Source organism: Rhineura floridana, chromosome 5 (genome assembly GCF_030035675.1).
Source record: "Rhineura floridana isolate rRhiFlo1 chromosome 5, rRhiFlo1.hap2, whole genome shotgun sequence".
NCBI lineage: Eukaryota > Metazoa > Chordata > Lepidosauria > Squamata > Rhineuridae > Rhineura > Rhineura floridana.
In genome coordinates, this window is record NC_084484.1 from 74,082,872 (window position 1) to 74,098,425 (window position 15,554).

The 15,554-nt window shown below is 44.2% G+C and overlaps 1 protein-coding gene across 1 annotated transcript in view; it reads left to right on the forward strand.

Moving 5' to 3' along the window:
* The first annotated feature begins 552 nt into the window (after positions 1-552).
* Positions 553-15,554, forward strand: part of EGFL6 (EGF like domain multiple 6) — a 67,495-nt gene continuing 52,493 nt past the window's right edge. The window contains exon 1 of the mRNA XM_061627133.1: positions 553-674. Coding sequence (XP_061483117.1) covers positions 598-674 — 77 coding nt within the window. The 5' untranslated portion in view covers positions 553-597. The remainder of the gene's footprint in view (positions 675-15,554) is intronic.

The following is a 15,554-nucleotide window of genomic DNA, read 5'->3' on the forward strand; positions in this document are numbered from 1 at the left end:
AATTCGCTTTCTTTGTTTTGAATCGTTAATTCCTTGATTTCTAGCCCAGAGCCACCAAAGCGGGTGGGTGCACAAAGCTCAATGCTTTTTATTGTTGCAATCAAGTGCTGGTTTTTCAGTTTTTGTTCCATGCAGGAAAACCGTTGTCTGTAGAGACAAGGGGGGGGGGGCGGGAAGTGAAGAGAACTGATCAATGGGGGGGGAGGTGGCGGTGGGTTGCTGGGGCGGATCTCCCATGCAAATCTCCGACCCGCCCCCAGCCAAAGCATGTAGACCCCGAAGTGGCAGAAGCGTCGATCCCAGGGTGGATTTTCCTTCTGGCAATCGGGCTGCTTCCTTGATCCTTGAGTTTTGCACTTTGCAGGTCTGCTTATCTGCCCTACGGGAAGGCAGAGAAGGGTCCCGGAATAGCTGTGAAGACTCCAAAACCAGCAGCTAGGGCGGGACAAAATACGCGGGTACCGAGACCGGGTACTGGAGAGAGGGAGTGGGCAGAAGAGTCCCTTTATCGTCCTCCCCAAGTTTGCCTTCCAGTTTCAAACGAAAGGACTGTCTCTCCGCTCTACCTATCTGCCTGCTGCTGCCGTTCGCTCAGGCATGGTGCTGGTCGCTTGGAGCGCTTTCCTGGCTCTTTCCTGGCTGCCCTTTGCAGGTGGATTTCCCGAAAATGTCAGGTTAGTTTCCAAAGGGGCAGTGGGTAGTGGCTTTATATATCTGCCTTAGTCCCTACCCGTTTTGGTTCCTTTGGCGGCCGTGTAAGAGAGTAGACTGGACTGCTCTCAGGGACTTGCTTGTCTGCTAGCCTTTGCCGCTAGTTACCACCGAGGGCTAATTCAAACTGTAAGCGTTCTGTGGTGCTTGCTCTGTGACGGCTTTTTCACACTTGCCATTCCTTTCTCTTGATGCCAACGTTCTCTAGCGGCACAAGTGTGAATTTACCTAGTTTAAGTCGGGACTTAATCTGAACCAGCTAGGGCTTATCTTCAAATTACCAAACCAGTTTTAAAATGTCAGGATTCAGGAACACATGAAGTAATAAAGATAAGAATGCTTCTGAGCACATGCAGAGTGCATTTCCATATTTACCAACTAACCCACAGCATGTCTAGGCTACAGGGCTTCCACTTCACAGGGGGTTGCGGTCAGCTAAGCCCTACTCAGAGTAGACCCATTGAAATTAATGAAAGTTACCCATACCTATTAACTTTAGTGGGTCTACTCTGAGTAAGACTAGCATTAAATACCACCCAGAATTTCGTTTGAAAGAACCTTTGATGCCAAGTAATTCTCTATTGAAAAACAAACCAGTAGTTTAAAGGCATGGCTACGTTATCACTTTACTGTGCTGCGAGTGCTGAGGTCAGCATAACTTGTAAGTTGTGCACCTGACTTTCTCAGAATCTTGGGAACAGTAATGGAAAAGAAACCATCAGACATAGCGTCTGCACGCTATATTCCTTGGAAGAGTGGCCACGGCTAGTGCAAGGGATTGTAGCACCATCATACATCATCTTCCTGAGGCCGCCCCCTCCTCCTCTTCATGGCAGTGGTGCCCTCCTCTGCCCTGACACACCCCATTTCTTCTCCCTCTCTTACTGGCCCCCCATGCATTGGGGTGGCAGTGCTAGGAGTTTCTCTGCCACCCTGTCCACCTCTTCTGCCCTGCCTCAGTGCCTTGCTTTGAGGAAGGGACAAGAGAATCTTGGGCATTGTGTTTAGTAGCAATGGTGGCAGAGGGTACCTCTTGGTCCAGAATGCCTTGCTCTGAGGAAGGACCACCTTGGCCCTTCCATGTCTGGCATCAGCAGGACCAGCAGCCAAATAATGAGGTGAGTGGTTCGGGGGTGCACAAATTTGCTGCTCCCCTGAGACTGCCACCTGAGAGAATTGTCTCATTCTGCTTCATGATTGGGCCGGCTCTGAGAAGAGAAGATGTTTCTCAGCACACTTGAGAACTTGTATAGCGCACTGGCTAAAAGACTGAGCTGCAACTCAGGAATCTTGCCTCTGTTGTGAACTTGCTAGGTGGCCTTAGGCAAGAGGGTTTCTCTCTCAGCTTTAGTACTGTAACCCCATCTACAGTATTTTTATTTGTTATTTAATTTATTTAAAATATTTCTATCCCGCCCTTCTACCCTATAATAGGGCACTCAAGGCGGCTTACAAAAATAGAATCAAACATGTACATAATAAAATTGTAAACAGTAAAATCACAAAAACATTAAAATAAATTAAAATACATAAAATACAATACATACATATATACATATATATAGGGATTGGTACTAAAGGGACTACAAAGGTAAAATTTAACGCAGAAGGCATAAAATCAGTGTCAGGTTCTACCTTCAGTCCCTCCCAAAGGCTCTCCGGAACAAGGTCGTTTTCAGAAGTCTCCGGAAAACCAACAGGGAGGAAGCAGAGCAAACTTCTTGGGGTAGAGTATGATGGATAATTACAGTACTGACATGCCTTTCAGGGTTGTTGTAGAGGGTTGTATGCAATTAATTCCTATTCAGAGTCATTGAAATTAATGAACCTAAGTTTGTTTGTTTATTACTAGGGACTCTGCCCCTCCTCACTTTGCTCACCAACCCCGCCTACCACTGCCAAAATCCCTTTTCCCCTTGGGACACCAAAGCCCCCATTCTACCACGTTTCTCTGTTGCTCTCTCCGCTCACGGTTCACTGTAGCTTTCCCCCCACTCTCCACAGGGGTTGCAGAGCTCCGATCTCCCTTTCTTCTGCCACAACCACATGCCACCATGGTGACTTCATGTGCCTTCAAACCATAGCCTGGCACCAGTTAGTCATGTCTATTAACTTTAATGGGTCCACTCAGAATGGGACTAGCGTTGAATACTACCCTAGGCCTAAAAAGCAGTCTCAGGGCCAAACAAGACATTAGGTTAAATTAGCCTTTGCATTCAGTGTGCAGTTTTTCAAAAATTTGAATATCATTTAAGGAGAAGGGGCTGAACATGATCAGGATTGCAGCAGGCATGCTGAGGGATTTAACCCTGTCTTCCTGTGCTGTGGCCTGAGCAAAATCTGTCCTCTGAAGCTGCTATCTGAATTTGGAGGAAGTTCTATCACCCCCCATTGGTGAAGTGTAGGATTTCTCCCAACACAAATAGCAGCTTCAGAAGAGGGGACTTCCTCAGGACTGTAGCAGGGAAGGAAACTGGTTTAAATTCCTCTGCCACATTTGCTGTGATCACAGTAATTATTCAGCCCTCAGCTCCCACTGACATTATTTCCATTTTAAAAAAAACCTTCACTTTTTGATTTGGATTCCTGCATTGAGCAGGGGGTTGGACTTGATGGCCTTATAGGCCCCTTCCAACTCTACTATTCTATGATTCTGTGACACAGTTAACCTCATTTGGCCCTCAATGAATCAGAGCTTGGAAGATTACTTTTAAAAAGTAATAAATTACAGCTACAGTTACATGGCCCCAAAAGTAGTAATTACCGTTACAATTACAATTGCTCTGAAAGTAACTGATTACTTTACTTTTCCTCCAAAGTAATCGCTACAATTACATTTCAGTTACTTTAAAAAAAAAGCCTACAAGGTGCTCGCCTTGGCTGCTGCACATCTAAGTAGCCTAAAACAACATTAAAAATAAACAAACACGGACTTCCGGGAAGGGTGACTTAGCCTGTGCCTGCTTTTGAGACGGGCTCCTGCCTCAAAAGAAGCTTATTCAGATATATCAGTCAGTTTTTTCTTTTTTTTTTGACTGATTAAACTTCTCCCGGGTAGGGAGAAACGAAGAGATTAACCTCAAAGCCTATTTTTGTTGGGACGACCAGATCTCATTAATTTATGGGACGAGGTCCAGCCGACGAAGGTGGGACGGATTTTCAACAGCAAGCTCTATCTGATAAAGCGAACGTTCACCTTATCTTCTAAGAGAGAACGCACTAACAGGCAAGCACCCTTCTTTCTATATTTTTCTTTTACTTGACTTAAATTGTTGCTGTTTAAAAGAGATTTGCCAGATTGATCGGTTTTTGACATCTCACTGGGGAGCCGTAACTTCTCTCTGCTACGCACTAATTAATAGCTTATCTCTGTTTTTGTTGCAAAAAGCTGTCCTGGATTTGCATTCTAAAGATATACACAGAAGAGGGATTTCTATTCCAGATTTTTATTTTGAAAAATATTATACTGTTTTGAGACTACTCTCTTTTTGGTCTATTTTATTTTGACGAATCTGTTTCTTGACGATTGCCATTAATTGTTTCGATCCTGGGAACTGCATTTTGTTTACTTAACTATTGGAGAGATAAGGCTGTCTGCTCTGTTTATACTGTGATGTCACCAAGTTTGGAGTATTAACCCAATTGTTGCTGAAATAAGAAGTGGTTTTCCTATATTTTTCTTTTAAAATGGCAATTAAGAAAGTGGCTGAGAATCTGGAAATAACTATGTTTCAGAAAATAATGGATGAGATTGAGATAATGAAAATTGAATTGAGTAAAATGAAGCAGGAGATTAAAGATATAAGGGTCCCTGTGAGAGAGGTGACCCTGGAAGGGGTCCCTGTGAGAGAGGAGACCCCGGAGATTGGAACAGGGGTCCCTGTGAGAGAGGAGACCCTGGAGACTGGAATAGGGGTCCCTGTGAGAGAGGAGATCCCGGAGATTGGAACAAACGTGGAACAGGAACAAGATTTGGAGTCTATGGACTTTAGAAATAAAATCTATTGTTTGGAACTCAATGTTATCTCTGAAGAAATTAATGAAGATTCTAGAGATAAAGTTATCAATGGCATGGATTATCTTTTGGACTGGAATGATGTGATGGAGCCCAATATAGAGAAAATCTATGGAATTAACTGCAGCCATGTGACAATGGAAAAACTTTTAAGAGATGACCCAGTGTATTTTGAAAAAAAGAACAGAGATATGATTTTACAGCAGTATTTCAGCAACCTATTCAGAATGGATGGCAAGAAAATATTTGGGATAGAGGTAATTCCCATCAGACTCTTACTATATGACTATGGCTTTGACAGCAAGATTATTATGGAATACTGATAATGGAAGATTGGATATTGAAATTACTGGACTTAACAAGACTACTGAAGATGGAAGATGGAAAATGGAACTAATAGAGATAATAGAACAATGGCTACTGAAATTACTGAACCTAACAGATTCTGATGTGATGGATTAATTGAAATGTTTATTTTGACTATGGTTATGACAATAAGATTATCATAATTAGTAATGAGATGGATTAATCGATATGCTTATCTGGAAAAAAAAAATTGATAGATATATTTCTTAAAGAATTGAAACCTCTCTTTGACTTTTTGTGGAAAGAATAAAGTAATGTTTATGAGATTTGATGATTAAGTAAGATAACTACTGGAGGAAAGTGATTTTATAATATGACTTAAGAGACAGGATTGTTATATATTATAGACCTATAACTGATTTGATCTTTGACAAATGGGAAGTCAATATTTTACTCTTTATTTTTTATTTTTGTTTTTTTTTTCTTTTTTTCTTTTTGTTTAACTATTTTTGATTTTGTTTTTTGTCATTGAATGTTTTATGATTTTGTTTTGTATGTTTTATGAAAATCTGAATAAAAATTATTGAAAAAAAAAAAAAATAAACAAACACATACAGAGGTAGTAGAATAATTATTCTTATTCATAAGATAGCAATGGTGGTCTCTCCGCTGGTAAGGGTGGTGGAGAGGGGCTGAGGACACTACTCAGATCTTTGCACGTCAAACCAAGTGCCAGCCCCCCCACTCAGCCAGCTAGCATAATCTCTCTCACTTAACCACCTCCCAGACCCTGCCCTGCCACCAACTAAGGGACACCACTCAAGCAAATATTTTCCCCTGAGATGCAAAAAAGTTAAAATACTGCAAATGCAGCACAGTAGCCAGAGAGGGTGGTGGAGGCCAGTTTGTGTGCCAAGTGCAAACACAGTATTCTCTCTCTCTCTCTCTCTCTCTCTCTCTCTCTCTCTCTCTCTCTCACACACACACACACACACACACACACACACACACACACACACACAAACACACACACACACACGCACGTTGTCATCTTTCACCTCCACAGTTCTTTATCTCCATTCTGCTGCTGCCTCCTTCTCCTCTCCATCCCATCTCACTCTCCGCCTCCTCCCTCGTTGCCTCCTACCCATCCACAGAGCATAAGGAAAGAGCGACACTGCACAGAAACCCAGTTTGAGGCACATGATTTTCATCCACAAATCAGAGGAGCAGAAGACTTCCCCTGTTCCCCCCCAAGTAATGCCCAAAAGTAATTCTGGAAATGTTACAATTACTCCACAAAAGTAGTAAAAAGGAATTACCCACTCGTTACTCAAAAAAGTAATGAATTGCAAGTCATTCGTTACTTGTAACTAGTTACTTCCAAGCTCTGCAATGAATCACAGTTGGAAGGGCAGGTGTATGTCTGGGATAGGAATTAAAAGGCCCATGGGCTTTATCTAAGCCCTCAAGGGAGGGCCTTTACATTGCTTAAGCCTGGACTGGATTGTTGATGTAATAAAAATATCTGCAACCCAATCTGGAACAACATGGTATAGAATTAAGTAGCAGGCGTGGTCAATGTTCCTGGTCTTAAGAGCTGAGCCACATGAAACTTCTCTTGCTGTTGTATCACTTTGGACTTTAGGTGGAAGATAGGCCTGGTGCCAGTGGGCAGCAGGTGTGGCACAGGCCAAGGGCCCTGGCTGCTCCCAAGGGGCCCTTTCCTAGATCTACAGGTTGGGTCTGGAATGGTGAAGCTCTGCAATTTATAACAGCGTGAGATCACCAAGCATGATTTGCGACTGTGACGCTGATTGTGCCCTGCAACCTGACACTGATCGCGTATCGCTCCTGAAAGGCCCCTGTCTATATCTACAGGCTGGGGCTGCGAGGGTGGAGCTCTGTGATCCGTGATGGCATCGGGTTGCAAAGCATGGTTTACGTCTGCGATGCTGATCAAGGAGCAAGTGCTAAGTGCTCCACCACCCTCCCAGACACGCACACACACAGACAGACACCCACACCCGTGGCCATGTCGTCACGTCAGCGTGGGAGGTGGGGTGGCTGTGGGGTGTGTGTTGGTGCCTGAAGGCCCACCCCGACCTGGCACCAGCCCTGGTGGAACATTATGTGTTTGAATTCTCCCTTCCCATATATTAATAAAATGGCTTGTACATAGAAACATTGCATTACAAGGAAGGCCTAGCTTTCTTCCTGACAAGCTAATGTAGGGGTCACCAACCTTTTTGAGCCAGTGGGCACATTTGGAATTTTGAGAAAGTGCTGTGGGCACTAGTCACAAAATGCCTGCCATGGAAGTGTGGCATAACACAAAATGGCTGCTGTGAGGCAGGGCCGGCTCCAGGAATGCGGGGGCCCTTGGGCATTAGCCTGCCCCGGGCCCCTCTGCTTCCCTTCCGTGATCCCATGGATCGCAAGACGAGCTTCCGAACTGCCCGCCATCCCTCGCCATCCCCAGTGCTTCACCTACCTTTCTCTGCTGTTCGTGCAGGGTTGCCATCAATAAAGATGGCGGCTGAGTTTTCCGTAAGGGACTGAAGCCTTTGCCGCCATCTTGGTTGATGGCATGCAGCGCGCGCATTACTGCCATCAACCAAGATGGCGGCAGAGGCTTCAGTCCCTTACGGAAACCTCGGCCGCCATCTTTATTGATGGCAACCCTGCGCAAACAGCAGAGAAAGGTAGGTGAAGCGCGAGGGATGGCGGGCGGCTCGGAAGCTCAACTTGCTATCCATGGGATCACGGAAAGGGAGCAGAGGGACCCTCAGGGGCCCCCAGGGGCTCCTAGAGCTGCGGGACCCTCGGGCCAGTGCCCAATCTGGCCACCCTTTGGAACCGGCCCTGCTGTGAGGGCATGTAGGAGAGGCCAAACCAGTGCAGAGCAGGAACAACAAATGATCTCTTGTGCATTGTGGATTTCTGAGGGAATATTTACTGAGAATTTCATGGGCCCTGGAGGAAGTACTGGTGGATACACTGGTGGCTGCGGGCACTGCATTGGTGATCACTGTAGTAATGTAACCTCTGTGGGATATCTGGAGCACAGCCCTTTTTAGGCTCCGTTTGGAGCTGCTGAATGGATCTCAGGGGTTCTCTCGGAGAAGAGTTGGAGAGGGATGGGGAAGATTCATGGGAGAGATGAAGGCTAGAGAGAGGAAAGAGACTGAGGAGATAAGGGGGAGAGGAGTATCCAGAGAAAACTGAGGAGGAGAGAGTAGAAGCCACTTGCTGCCTTCACACAGAAGCATTTACTCATGAGCAGCTGCACCTCCAACACCAGGGTGTGTCACAGAGGCCCACAGCTCCATCCCACTACTGTGTTGCCAGAGACAGGTCTGAGAGACTCTAAACCAATCATCCCTAACTTGGTGCCATCCAGATGTTTTGGACTGCAACTCCTATCAGCCCCAGGCAGAACAGCTCCAAAACATCTGAGGAGCATCAGGCTGGGGAAGGCTGCTCTAAACTCTCCTCCTGTGTCCAACTCTGATATTGGACACCATACTCTCTCATTTTGTTGCTTAGGGGTTTACTTTAAATTATATACCCACCTGAGTTCTTCTTCCTTCCTCCCCTCTTTCCCACTCACTGTTAATTGAATCTTCACTCTCTTCCCCCCCAGCTTGTGTTAAGTTGGCTATTTCTCCTGCCTCCTTTGAGGACACATTGGCAGCTGGAGGCATGTATATTTAGGACACAACTATTTTGTGATTTTAGGTTGTTTTTAATTGTTTTTAATGCTGTCTTTTAAAATAGTTGTATCCTGCCTTGGGACCTTTGGGTGAAGGGCGGGTAGTAGTAGTAGTAGTAGTAGTAGTAGTAATAGTAATAACCTGTTTATTTATTTATTATATTTCTATCCCACCCTTCCTCTTATTGAAAGAGGAAAGCCTTCAGTAGACAACAGAGACAATGCCTGTCTAATATTTAAGGAAAGGGAATTCCAAAGTGTTGGTGCCACAACACTAAAGATCCCCTTCCTATGTTGTGCAGAACAGACCTCTTGATGAGATGGTATCTGAAGGAGGCCCTCACCTGCTGAGTGCAGTGATTGACTGGTTATATAAAGGTTGAGATGATCTTTCAGGTATCCTGGCCCAAGCTGTATAGGGCTTGATACACCAAAATCAGTGCTTGAACATAGCCCAGTAGCTAATGGGTAGCAATTCTTTCAGTGAGCAGTTGCGCTGCTGCATTTTGCACCAGCTGCAGCTTCCAGACCAACCTGAAGGGCAGCCCCACATAGAGCACATTACAGTAATCCAGCCTGGAGGTTACCAGTGCATGGACAACAGTGGTCAGGCTACCCTGGTCCACAGCCAGTTTATCAACTGAAGCTGGTAACACTCCTAGTCACTGAGATTACCAGGGCCTCTAGTGACAAAGATGGATCCAGGAGCACTCCCACACTATGAACCTGCTTATTCAGAGGGAGTGCAATCCCATTCATATTTGGGGGCTCTGGTATTATTATTCTCATCAATTTCACCACAATTTTGTACATTTGTTTTTAATGTTTTTAATTGCTGTAAACCACCCAGAGAGCTTTGGCTATGGGGCAGTATATAAATGTAATAAATAAATAAATAAATAAAATGAATAAAATTTGAATCCAGGCTTTATTGTTTCCTGCACCACAAGGGGTTGGTGGTAAGGAAAGCAGAGTTGTACCAGCTTTCTATGTCCAGCAATAATTTTACATGGAGAACGGAGAGTGATATTTTGGAGTAGAAGAATCGCACTTCTTCCTGGAGAAGTGGTAAAAGTTATTTGAGAAAACTTTTAGGAGAGGTTTCGGTTCCTGAGCTGAGCATCAGCGCGGTTGGAAGAAGAAAGATCTGCAAGGGAAGCCTCGTAACTTAGGATCAGCAACGTGGAAAGAGCTTATCTCTTTCAGCATCTAGCAATTCCTCAGAAGCAAATAATCTGAAGAAGGGTTTGGATGTTGAGGGAGCAAGTGGCAAGCACTTCCAACCCAACCTCTTTTCCTTGCCTCCTTTCTTGCTTTGTCCCTCACCCGATCCTAGAAGCCCTGTTCTCGCTTACATCAGTCCAGTAAATCTAGTATAGGTGTATGCATTGCTACAATTACTAGGGGCTAAGGGTGCCTGACTCCCTTAGCTATTGTTTTTATAAGGCTACAGGGACAAGAGTGGCTAAAATTTAGGAAAGTTGGAGGGGTATTTAATTAAGGGTTTCCTCTCCCCCCAATAATTCAAGCACTGGCTATGTCAGGGGAAAGGAGAATTGAACAAAAGATGTGTGCTTTTCCTCTAAATCATATCTAAAGATTCAATAAAGCACATCATGTGTTATATAAAAATGCTTTCAATCATTTAGTTCCTGGGGGCTCACAAAGACATAAGGCGATGTTGCATGCATCCCAGTCTTGGGGGGCAACAGGTTTCCTTTGAAGAAGTCACTGGAAACCTATGGCATTACTGTGACATCAAGATTTATTTATATATAGATAAATGTTGAACGTAAGATGAAGGTTCATAGCATTAATACTCCCAATAGATTCTGTTGCCACATTAGGTTTTCTTTTGGTTAGTGGTTACCAACGTCATCATAGCACTGGATTCTTACCAGGGGTGTAGTCATCCAGGGTCTCAGGGGGTTTAGACCCCTTACTTTTTTGGGAGCAGGGTCCCAGCAGGGTCCCTATGTCTCCAGCATTCTATGAGTCAATCAAGTAAAAGGAGATGAGTTAGCCACTGAGAATATTCTTCTTAGTAGCTCTTCTTCGTAGCTAACAGTCTCCCCTTTCATGCTTGCTTGCTTGCTTATTTATTTATTTATTTATTTATTTATTTATTTATTTCCCACCCTTCCTCCCAGTAGGAGACCAGGGCAGCTCCTAGGGGAGTCTGTTGATATGGGAGAAGGCATTAACAAAGACCTCATTCTCAATGCAACGGCAAAAAAGGGGGGGAGGGGGCATGACTGACTGATATAAAGATACCCTCCACTTCTGAATTTGCCACTAAACTACTTACAGAAGACAAGTTGGGTCTTTGTGTCCCTTTCCACCTTAGTTCCTGTACTATCAATCTGTTTCATGGATGCACATACACTTTGATGATGTCACCTCCAACGTTATGGGGTGCTCTGATTCCCAAATGTCTCCTTCCCAAAGAGCCCATCCATTTAGAGACATTTACTTAACAAAAATAGGATTGCTGACGATCTTTTAGAGCCATCGAGATAATCTTCAGCAGTCCTGCTAGTTCCATTTACCCTCTCCTGACCAAATCTCAATCTTGCAACCAAGAAACACAGGGCTCTAACAAACCTCCAAGAGATGACATCCAGACTAACACCTCACCCCTGCAAACTGCCACTGTATACATCTTACCTAAAAGTAAGCCCCATTGACTAGGATTGCACTCTAAATAAATGAGTAAAAAGAAATTGACAGAGGATGAAGAAATGATACAAAGAGATCTAAGGATGGTTGTTATTGGCAGAAAGTCACAAAACTAGAATCACCTTGGAGAAAATGAAGCCAATAATCTAACAGAGAAAGGCTGCTTTCACACATGGGGCTAATAGCACTAGTTCTCTCTCTTTTAGGATCTAACTTTTTAAATTGTTTTAGTTGTATCAAGACGGAGGTGTGTGGGAAATGCTGCTACTATCTGCGCCTATGCCAGAATACCTGTACAACGTTTGTCAGGCAAAAAAAAACAACCCTGCGTGACTAAAGGGCAGGAACGCACTGCATGCTGGGGTGCCTGTAATGTGAGCGGCAGCAGCTAGCGAAAAACTCCGATGATCTTCCGGGTTCCCAGCCTTGCTAACGGATTATTTCTGGTATCATTAATTGCGGAAATTAGCGCAATACTTGCACTACATTCCACCAGAATTCCGGAGCTACCCGGTATGTCGTGTGAAAACTCAAATATAATGCGCAAATTACCAGGTAAGAAATCATCAGAATACCGGAATAAAGTGCAGTGTGAAAGCACCCACAGTTAAAAACACAGGAAATGTGGAAAGAAATTCATAGAAGATAAATGACAATAAACAAAAAGCTTTTTCTGAAAACTCAAGAAAAAACACCAATAATCTTTTGGAATTTGCATTTAGCAGCATATTTCAAAATTAGTAAACATTTCCTTTCCCTTGATAATTTTGTAGCCTAAGACGTGTATCAAAAAGCTTAAGGAATGTCTTCAAAATACTTAACGCTAGAGTACCACTGCTAAAATGAATGGAATTCCTACAAAGCAAGTGGTTTGAGGCTTGTAAGAAAAAGCCTCTTGCTGTTTCTGTTCTACAGAAATTAAACAACTCTTGACAATGCAACTCTAAATAAATTAACCCCAAACCTTAGCAAGTACACAAACCTATATGAAAAGGCATAAACTAAATCATAGTCAAAAGGAAACCTCAATTAAAATATTCTAAGCCATCTCCAGCTGTGCAGGTTGTGCTTTGTATATGTACAAGTCCAAGCTTTCTTTGCATGCCTGGTGTGACGATATTAGTGTGATAAGCTGTCACCAGAACTATTGCACACATGTGGTCTGCTGTGTCAGGAATGACTCCAAAGTCTGCAAAGCACATCAAGGTTGCCAGCTTTTCCTCTGTAGACTGAATCCATTTAACATGTATGAGATTTTCATGCATGGAGATAAGCATCGTCATCATTCACTATTTGCTGCATGTCAAACTGTTTTTAAAGGCTCAGGGGCAGGCAAGGTGGTTTGTTTCTTATCAGTTGGCAGCTACAAAGGCAACTGAAACCTGCCAGATTCTGGTAATCATGGATTCTGATTGAAGTAAGTTCTGCTATTTGAAAATCGTAAATCTATTGCTCAACTTTACCTTCAGAGAAGTTCAGCTATAACTCTGGTGTATGCCTAGCCCAGACAGAGAAATGACAGAGCTCTTTTCTTTCAGCTAATATCGTTAGCATATTGTGTGTATATGCAATATGGATGTCATTTCCATTTGATTGACCACTACCACCCCCCAAAAAACTTAGAAGTATCTCTGTTGGGTTTCTAGTTTCTTTTTGATAGTCTTCAATATCTCTCCTTATGCTTGAAAATGTGTTCAAAAAATTTGGAGCTATTTGATGCTGGTATGTGATTTTTGTTTTTAATTTTAAGAGGGAAAATCAATCACAAGTTTCTTTTAAAGTAGCAGTTGATTTTTTGGTGAGAGTTTTGGAGCTTGCCATGTGGGTTTTTTTTCTTGGAAACTTTTGGGGATTTAATGCACTAAATATGTTTACCAGCAAGGTTTCGAAGCACAATATTGCAGCTTTTTCTAATTTTCATTGTCATCTATATCCCTGGATCATTTCCAGTTTAAAAAGACAGCCCAATCACAAACATGTTTAGTTAGAAGTAAAATAGATGCTCACGTCCTGGAATTAATAATAATAAATAATAATAATAAATTTTATTTTTCAGCCACCTATGTGTCCGGGTTAGGGACACTCTAGGCGACGAACAACAAGAATAAAAACAATACATATAGATCAACATAATCAAATTTTAAGCTAAAAAACCATTCATTAATTCAATTGTAACATAAGTTAATCTGTCCCAATCTTGTAGGCCTGCCTGAACAGCCAGGTCTTCAAGGCTCGGCGATAGCTGGACAGGGAGGAAGCATGTCTGAGATCGAAAGGGAGAGAGTTCCAGAGGGTGGGGGCCACAACAGAGAATGCCCTCTCTCTGGTCTGTACCAGCCTAGCTGTTCTCACCGGTGGGACCGAGAGAAGGTCCTGTGAGGCTGATCTTGTCAGGCGGCAAAATCGGTGATTCTGGAGGCGTTCCTTCAGATATACTGGGCCGAAACCATATAGGGTTTTAAAGGTCAACACCAACACCTTGAATTGGGCCCGGTAGACAACTGGTAGCCAGTGAAGATCTAATAACACTGGGGTGATATGATCCCAGCGACGGCTATGCGTAATCAAGCGTGCCGCCGCGTTCTGTACCAGCTGTAATTTCCGGACCGTTTTCAAGGGTAACCCCACGTAGAGTGCATTGCAGTAGTCTAAGCGAGAGGAGACCAGGGCATGTATCACCTGAGGGAGCAGGTGAACAGGAAGATAGGGACGCAGTCTCCGTATCTGATGTAATTGATACCAAGCTGCCCGGCTCACTGCTGTAATCTGAGCCTCCATGGACAGCTGGGAGTCAGGTATGACCCCAAGACTGCGGACCTGGTCCTTCAGGGGTAAACTTACCCCATCAAGCATCAGGTCAGTAATTCCTAACTTCCTTTTATCTCCCACAAGTAATACCTCAGTCTTGTTGGGGTTCAGCTTCAGCCTATTCTCTCCCATCCATCCACTTACGGATTCTAGGCACTTGGACATGGTATTCACAGCCAACTCCGGTGAGGACTTAAAGGAGAGATAGAGCTGAGTGTCATCTGCGTACTGATGGCACTGCAACCCAAAACTCCTGATGATTGCTCCCAGCGGTTTCACATAGATGTTGAATAGCATGGGAGAGAGGATAGAACCCTGTGGCACTCCACAATGAAGAGGCCAAGGGTCTGAAACCTCATCTCCCAATGCCACCCATTGCTGCCTATCCGAGAGATAGGAACGGAACCACTGCAAGACAGTGCCTCCTATTCCTAATCCCTCTAGGCGGTTTAAAAGGATACCATGGTCAACGGTATCGAAAGCCGCTGAAAGGTCCAGGAGGACAAGGAAGGTGTATTCACCCCTATCCAATGCCCTCCGCATATCATCTACCAGAGTGACCAAGGCTGTTTCCGTACCATGACCAGTCCTAAAACCTGATTGGTATGGATCTAAATAATCCGTTTCCTCCCAGTGTGTCTGTAATTGCGCAGCCACCACCCTCTCAATCACCTTGCCCAAGAATGGTAAATTAGAGACTGGGCGAAAGTTGTTTAACTCTTGGGGATCCAAGGACGTTTTTTTTAAGATGGGCTTTATTACCGCTTCCTTGAGGGCTGATGGCATTGCACCCTCTTGCAAGGATGCATTCACCACTGCCTTGATCCCTTCGCCCAGTCTCTCTTTACAGCTCATGATGAGCCATGATGGGCAAGGATCAACCAGACAGGTGGTCGGCTTCACAGTACAGAGCACCTTGTCCACTTCCTCAGAGAGAAGAGGCTGAAACCGATCCCAACAGACCGGAATGCAACTGGCCGACTCTGGCCCACTTCCTGTCTCCACGGTGAGCGGAAGCGTGCTCTTCAGACGTTCGATTTTATCGGCAAAGTGTTTAGCAAAAGTATCACAGGAGATTTTAGAATGTTCCATGGGTTCCTGAGCAACTGGACCGACCAGGCTTCGGACCACTTGGAACAATCTCCTGGGACAACACTCTGCCGACGCAATAGAGGCAGCAAAGAAATTTTTCTTTGCTGCCTTTGTAGCCACCTGGTAGGCAGCTATTGCTGCTCTAACCCGTGTCCGATCGTCTTCAGTGCAAGATTTCCGCCACCGGTGCTCAAGTCGTCTCACCTCCTGTCTCAGACCCCGCAGCCG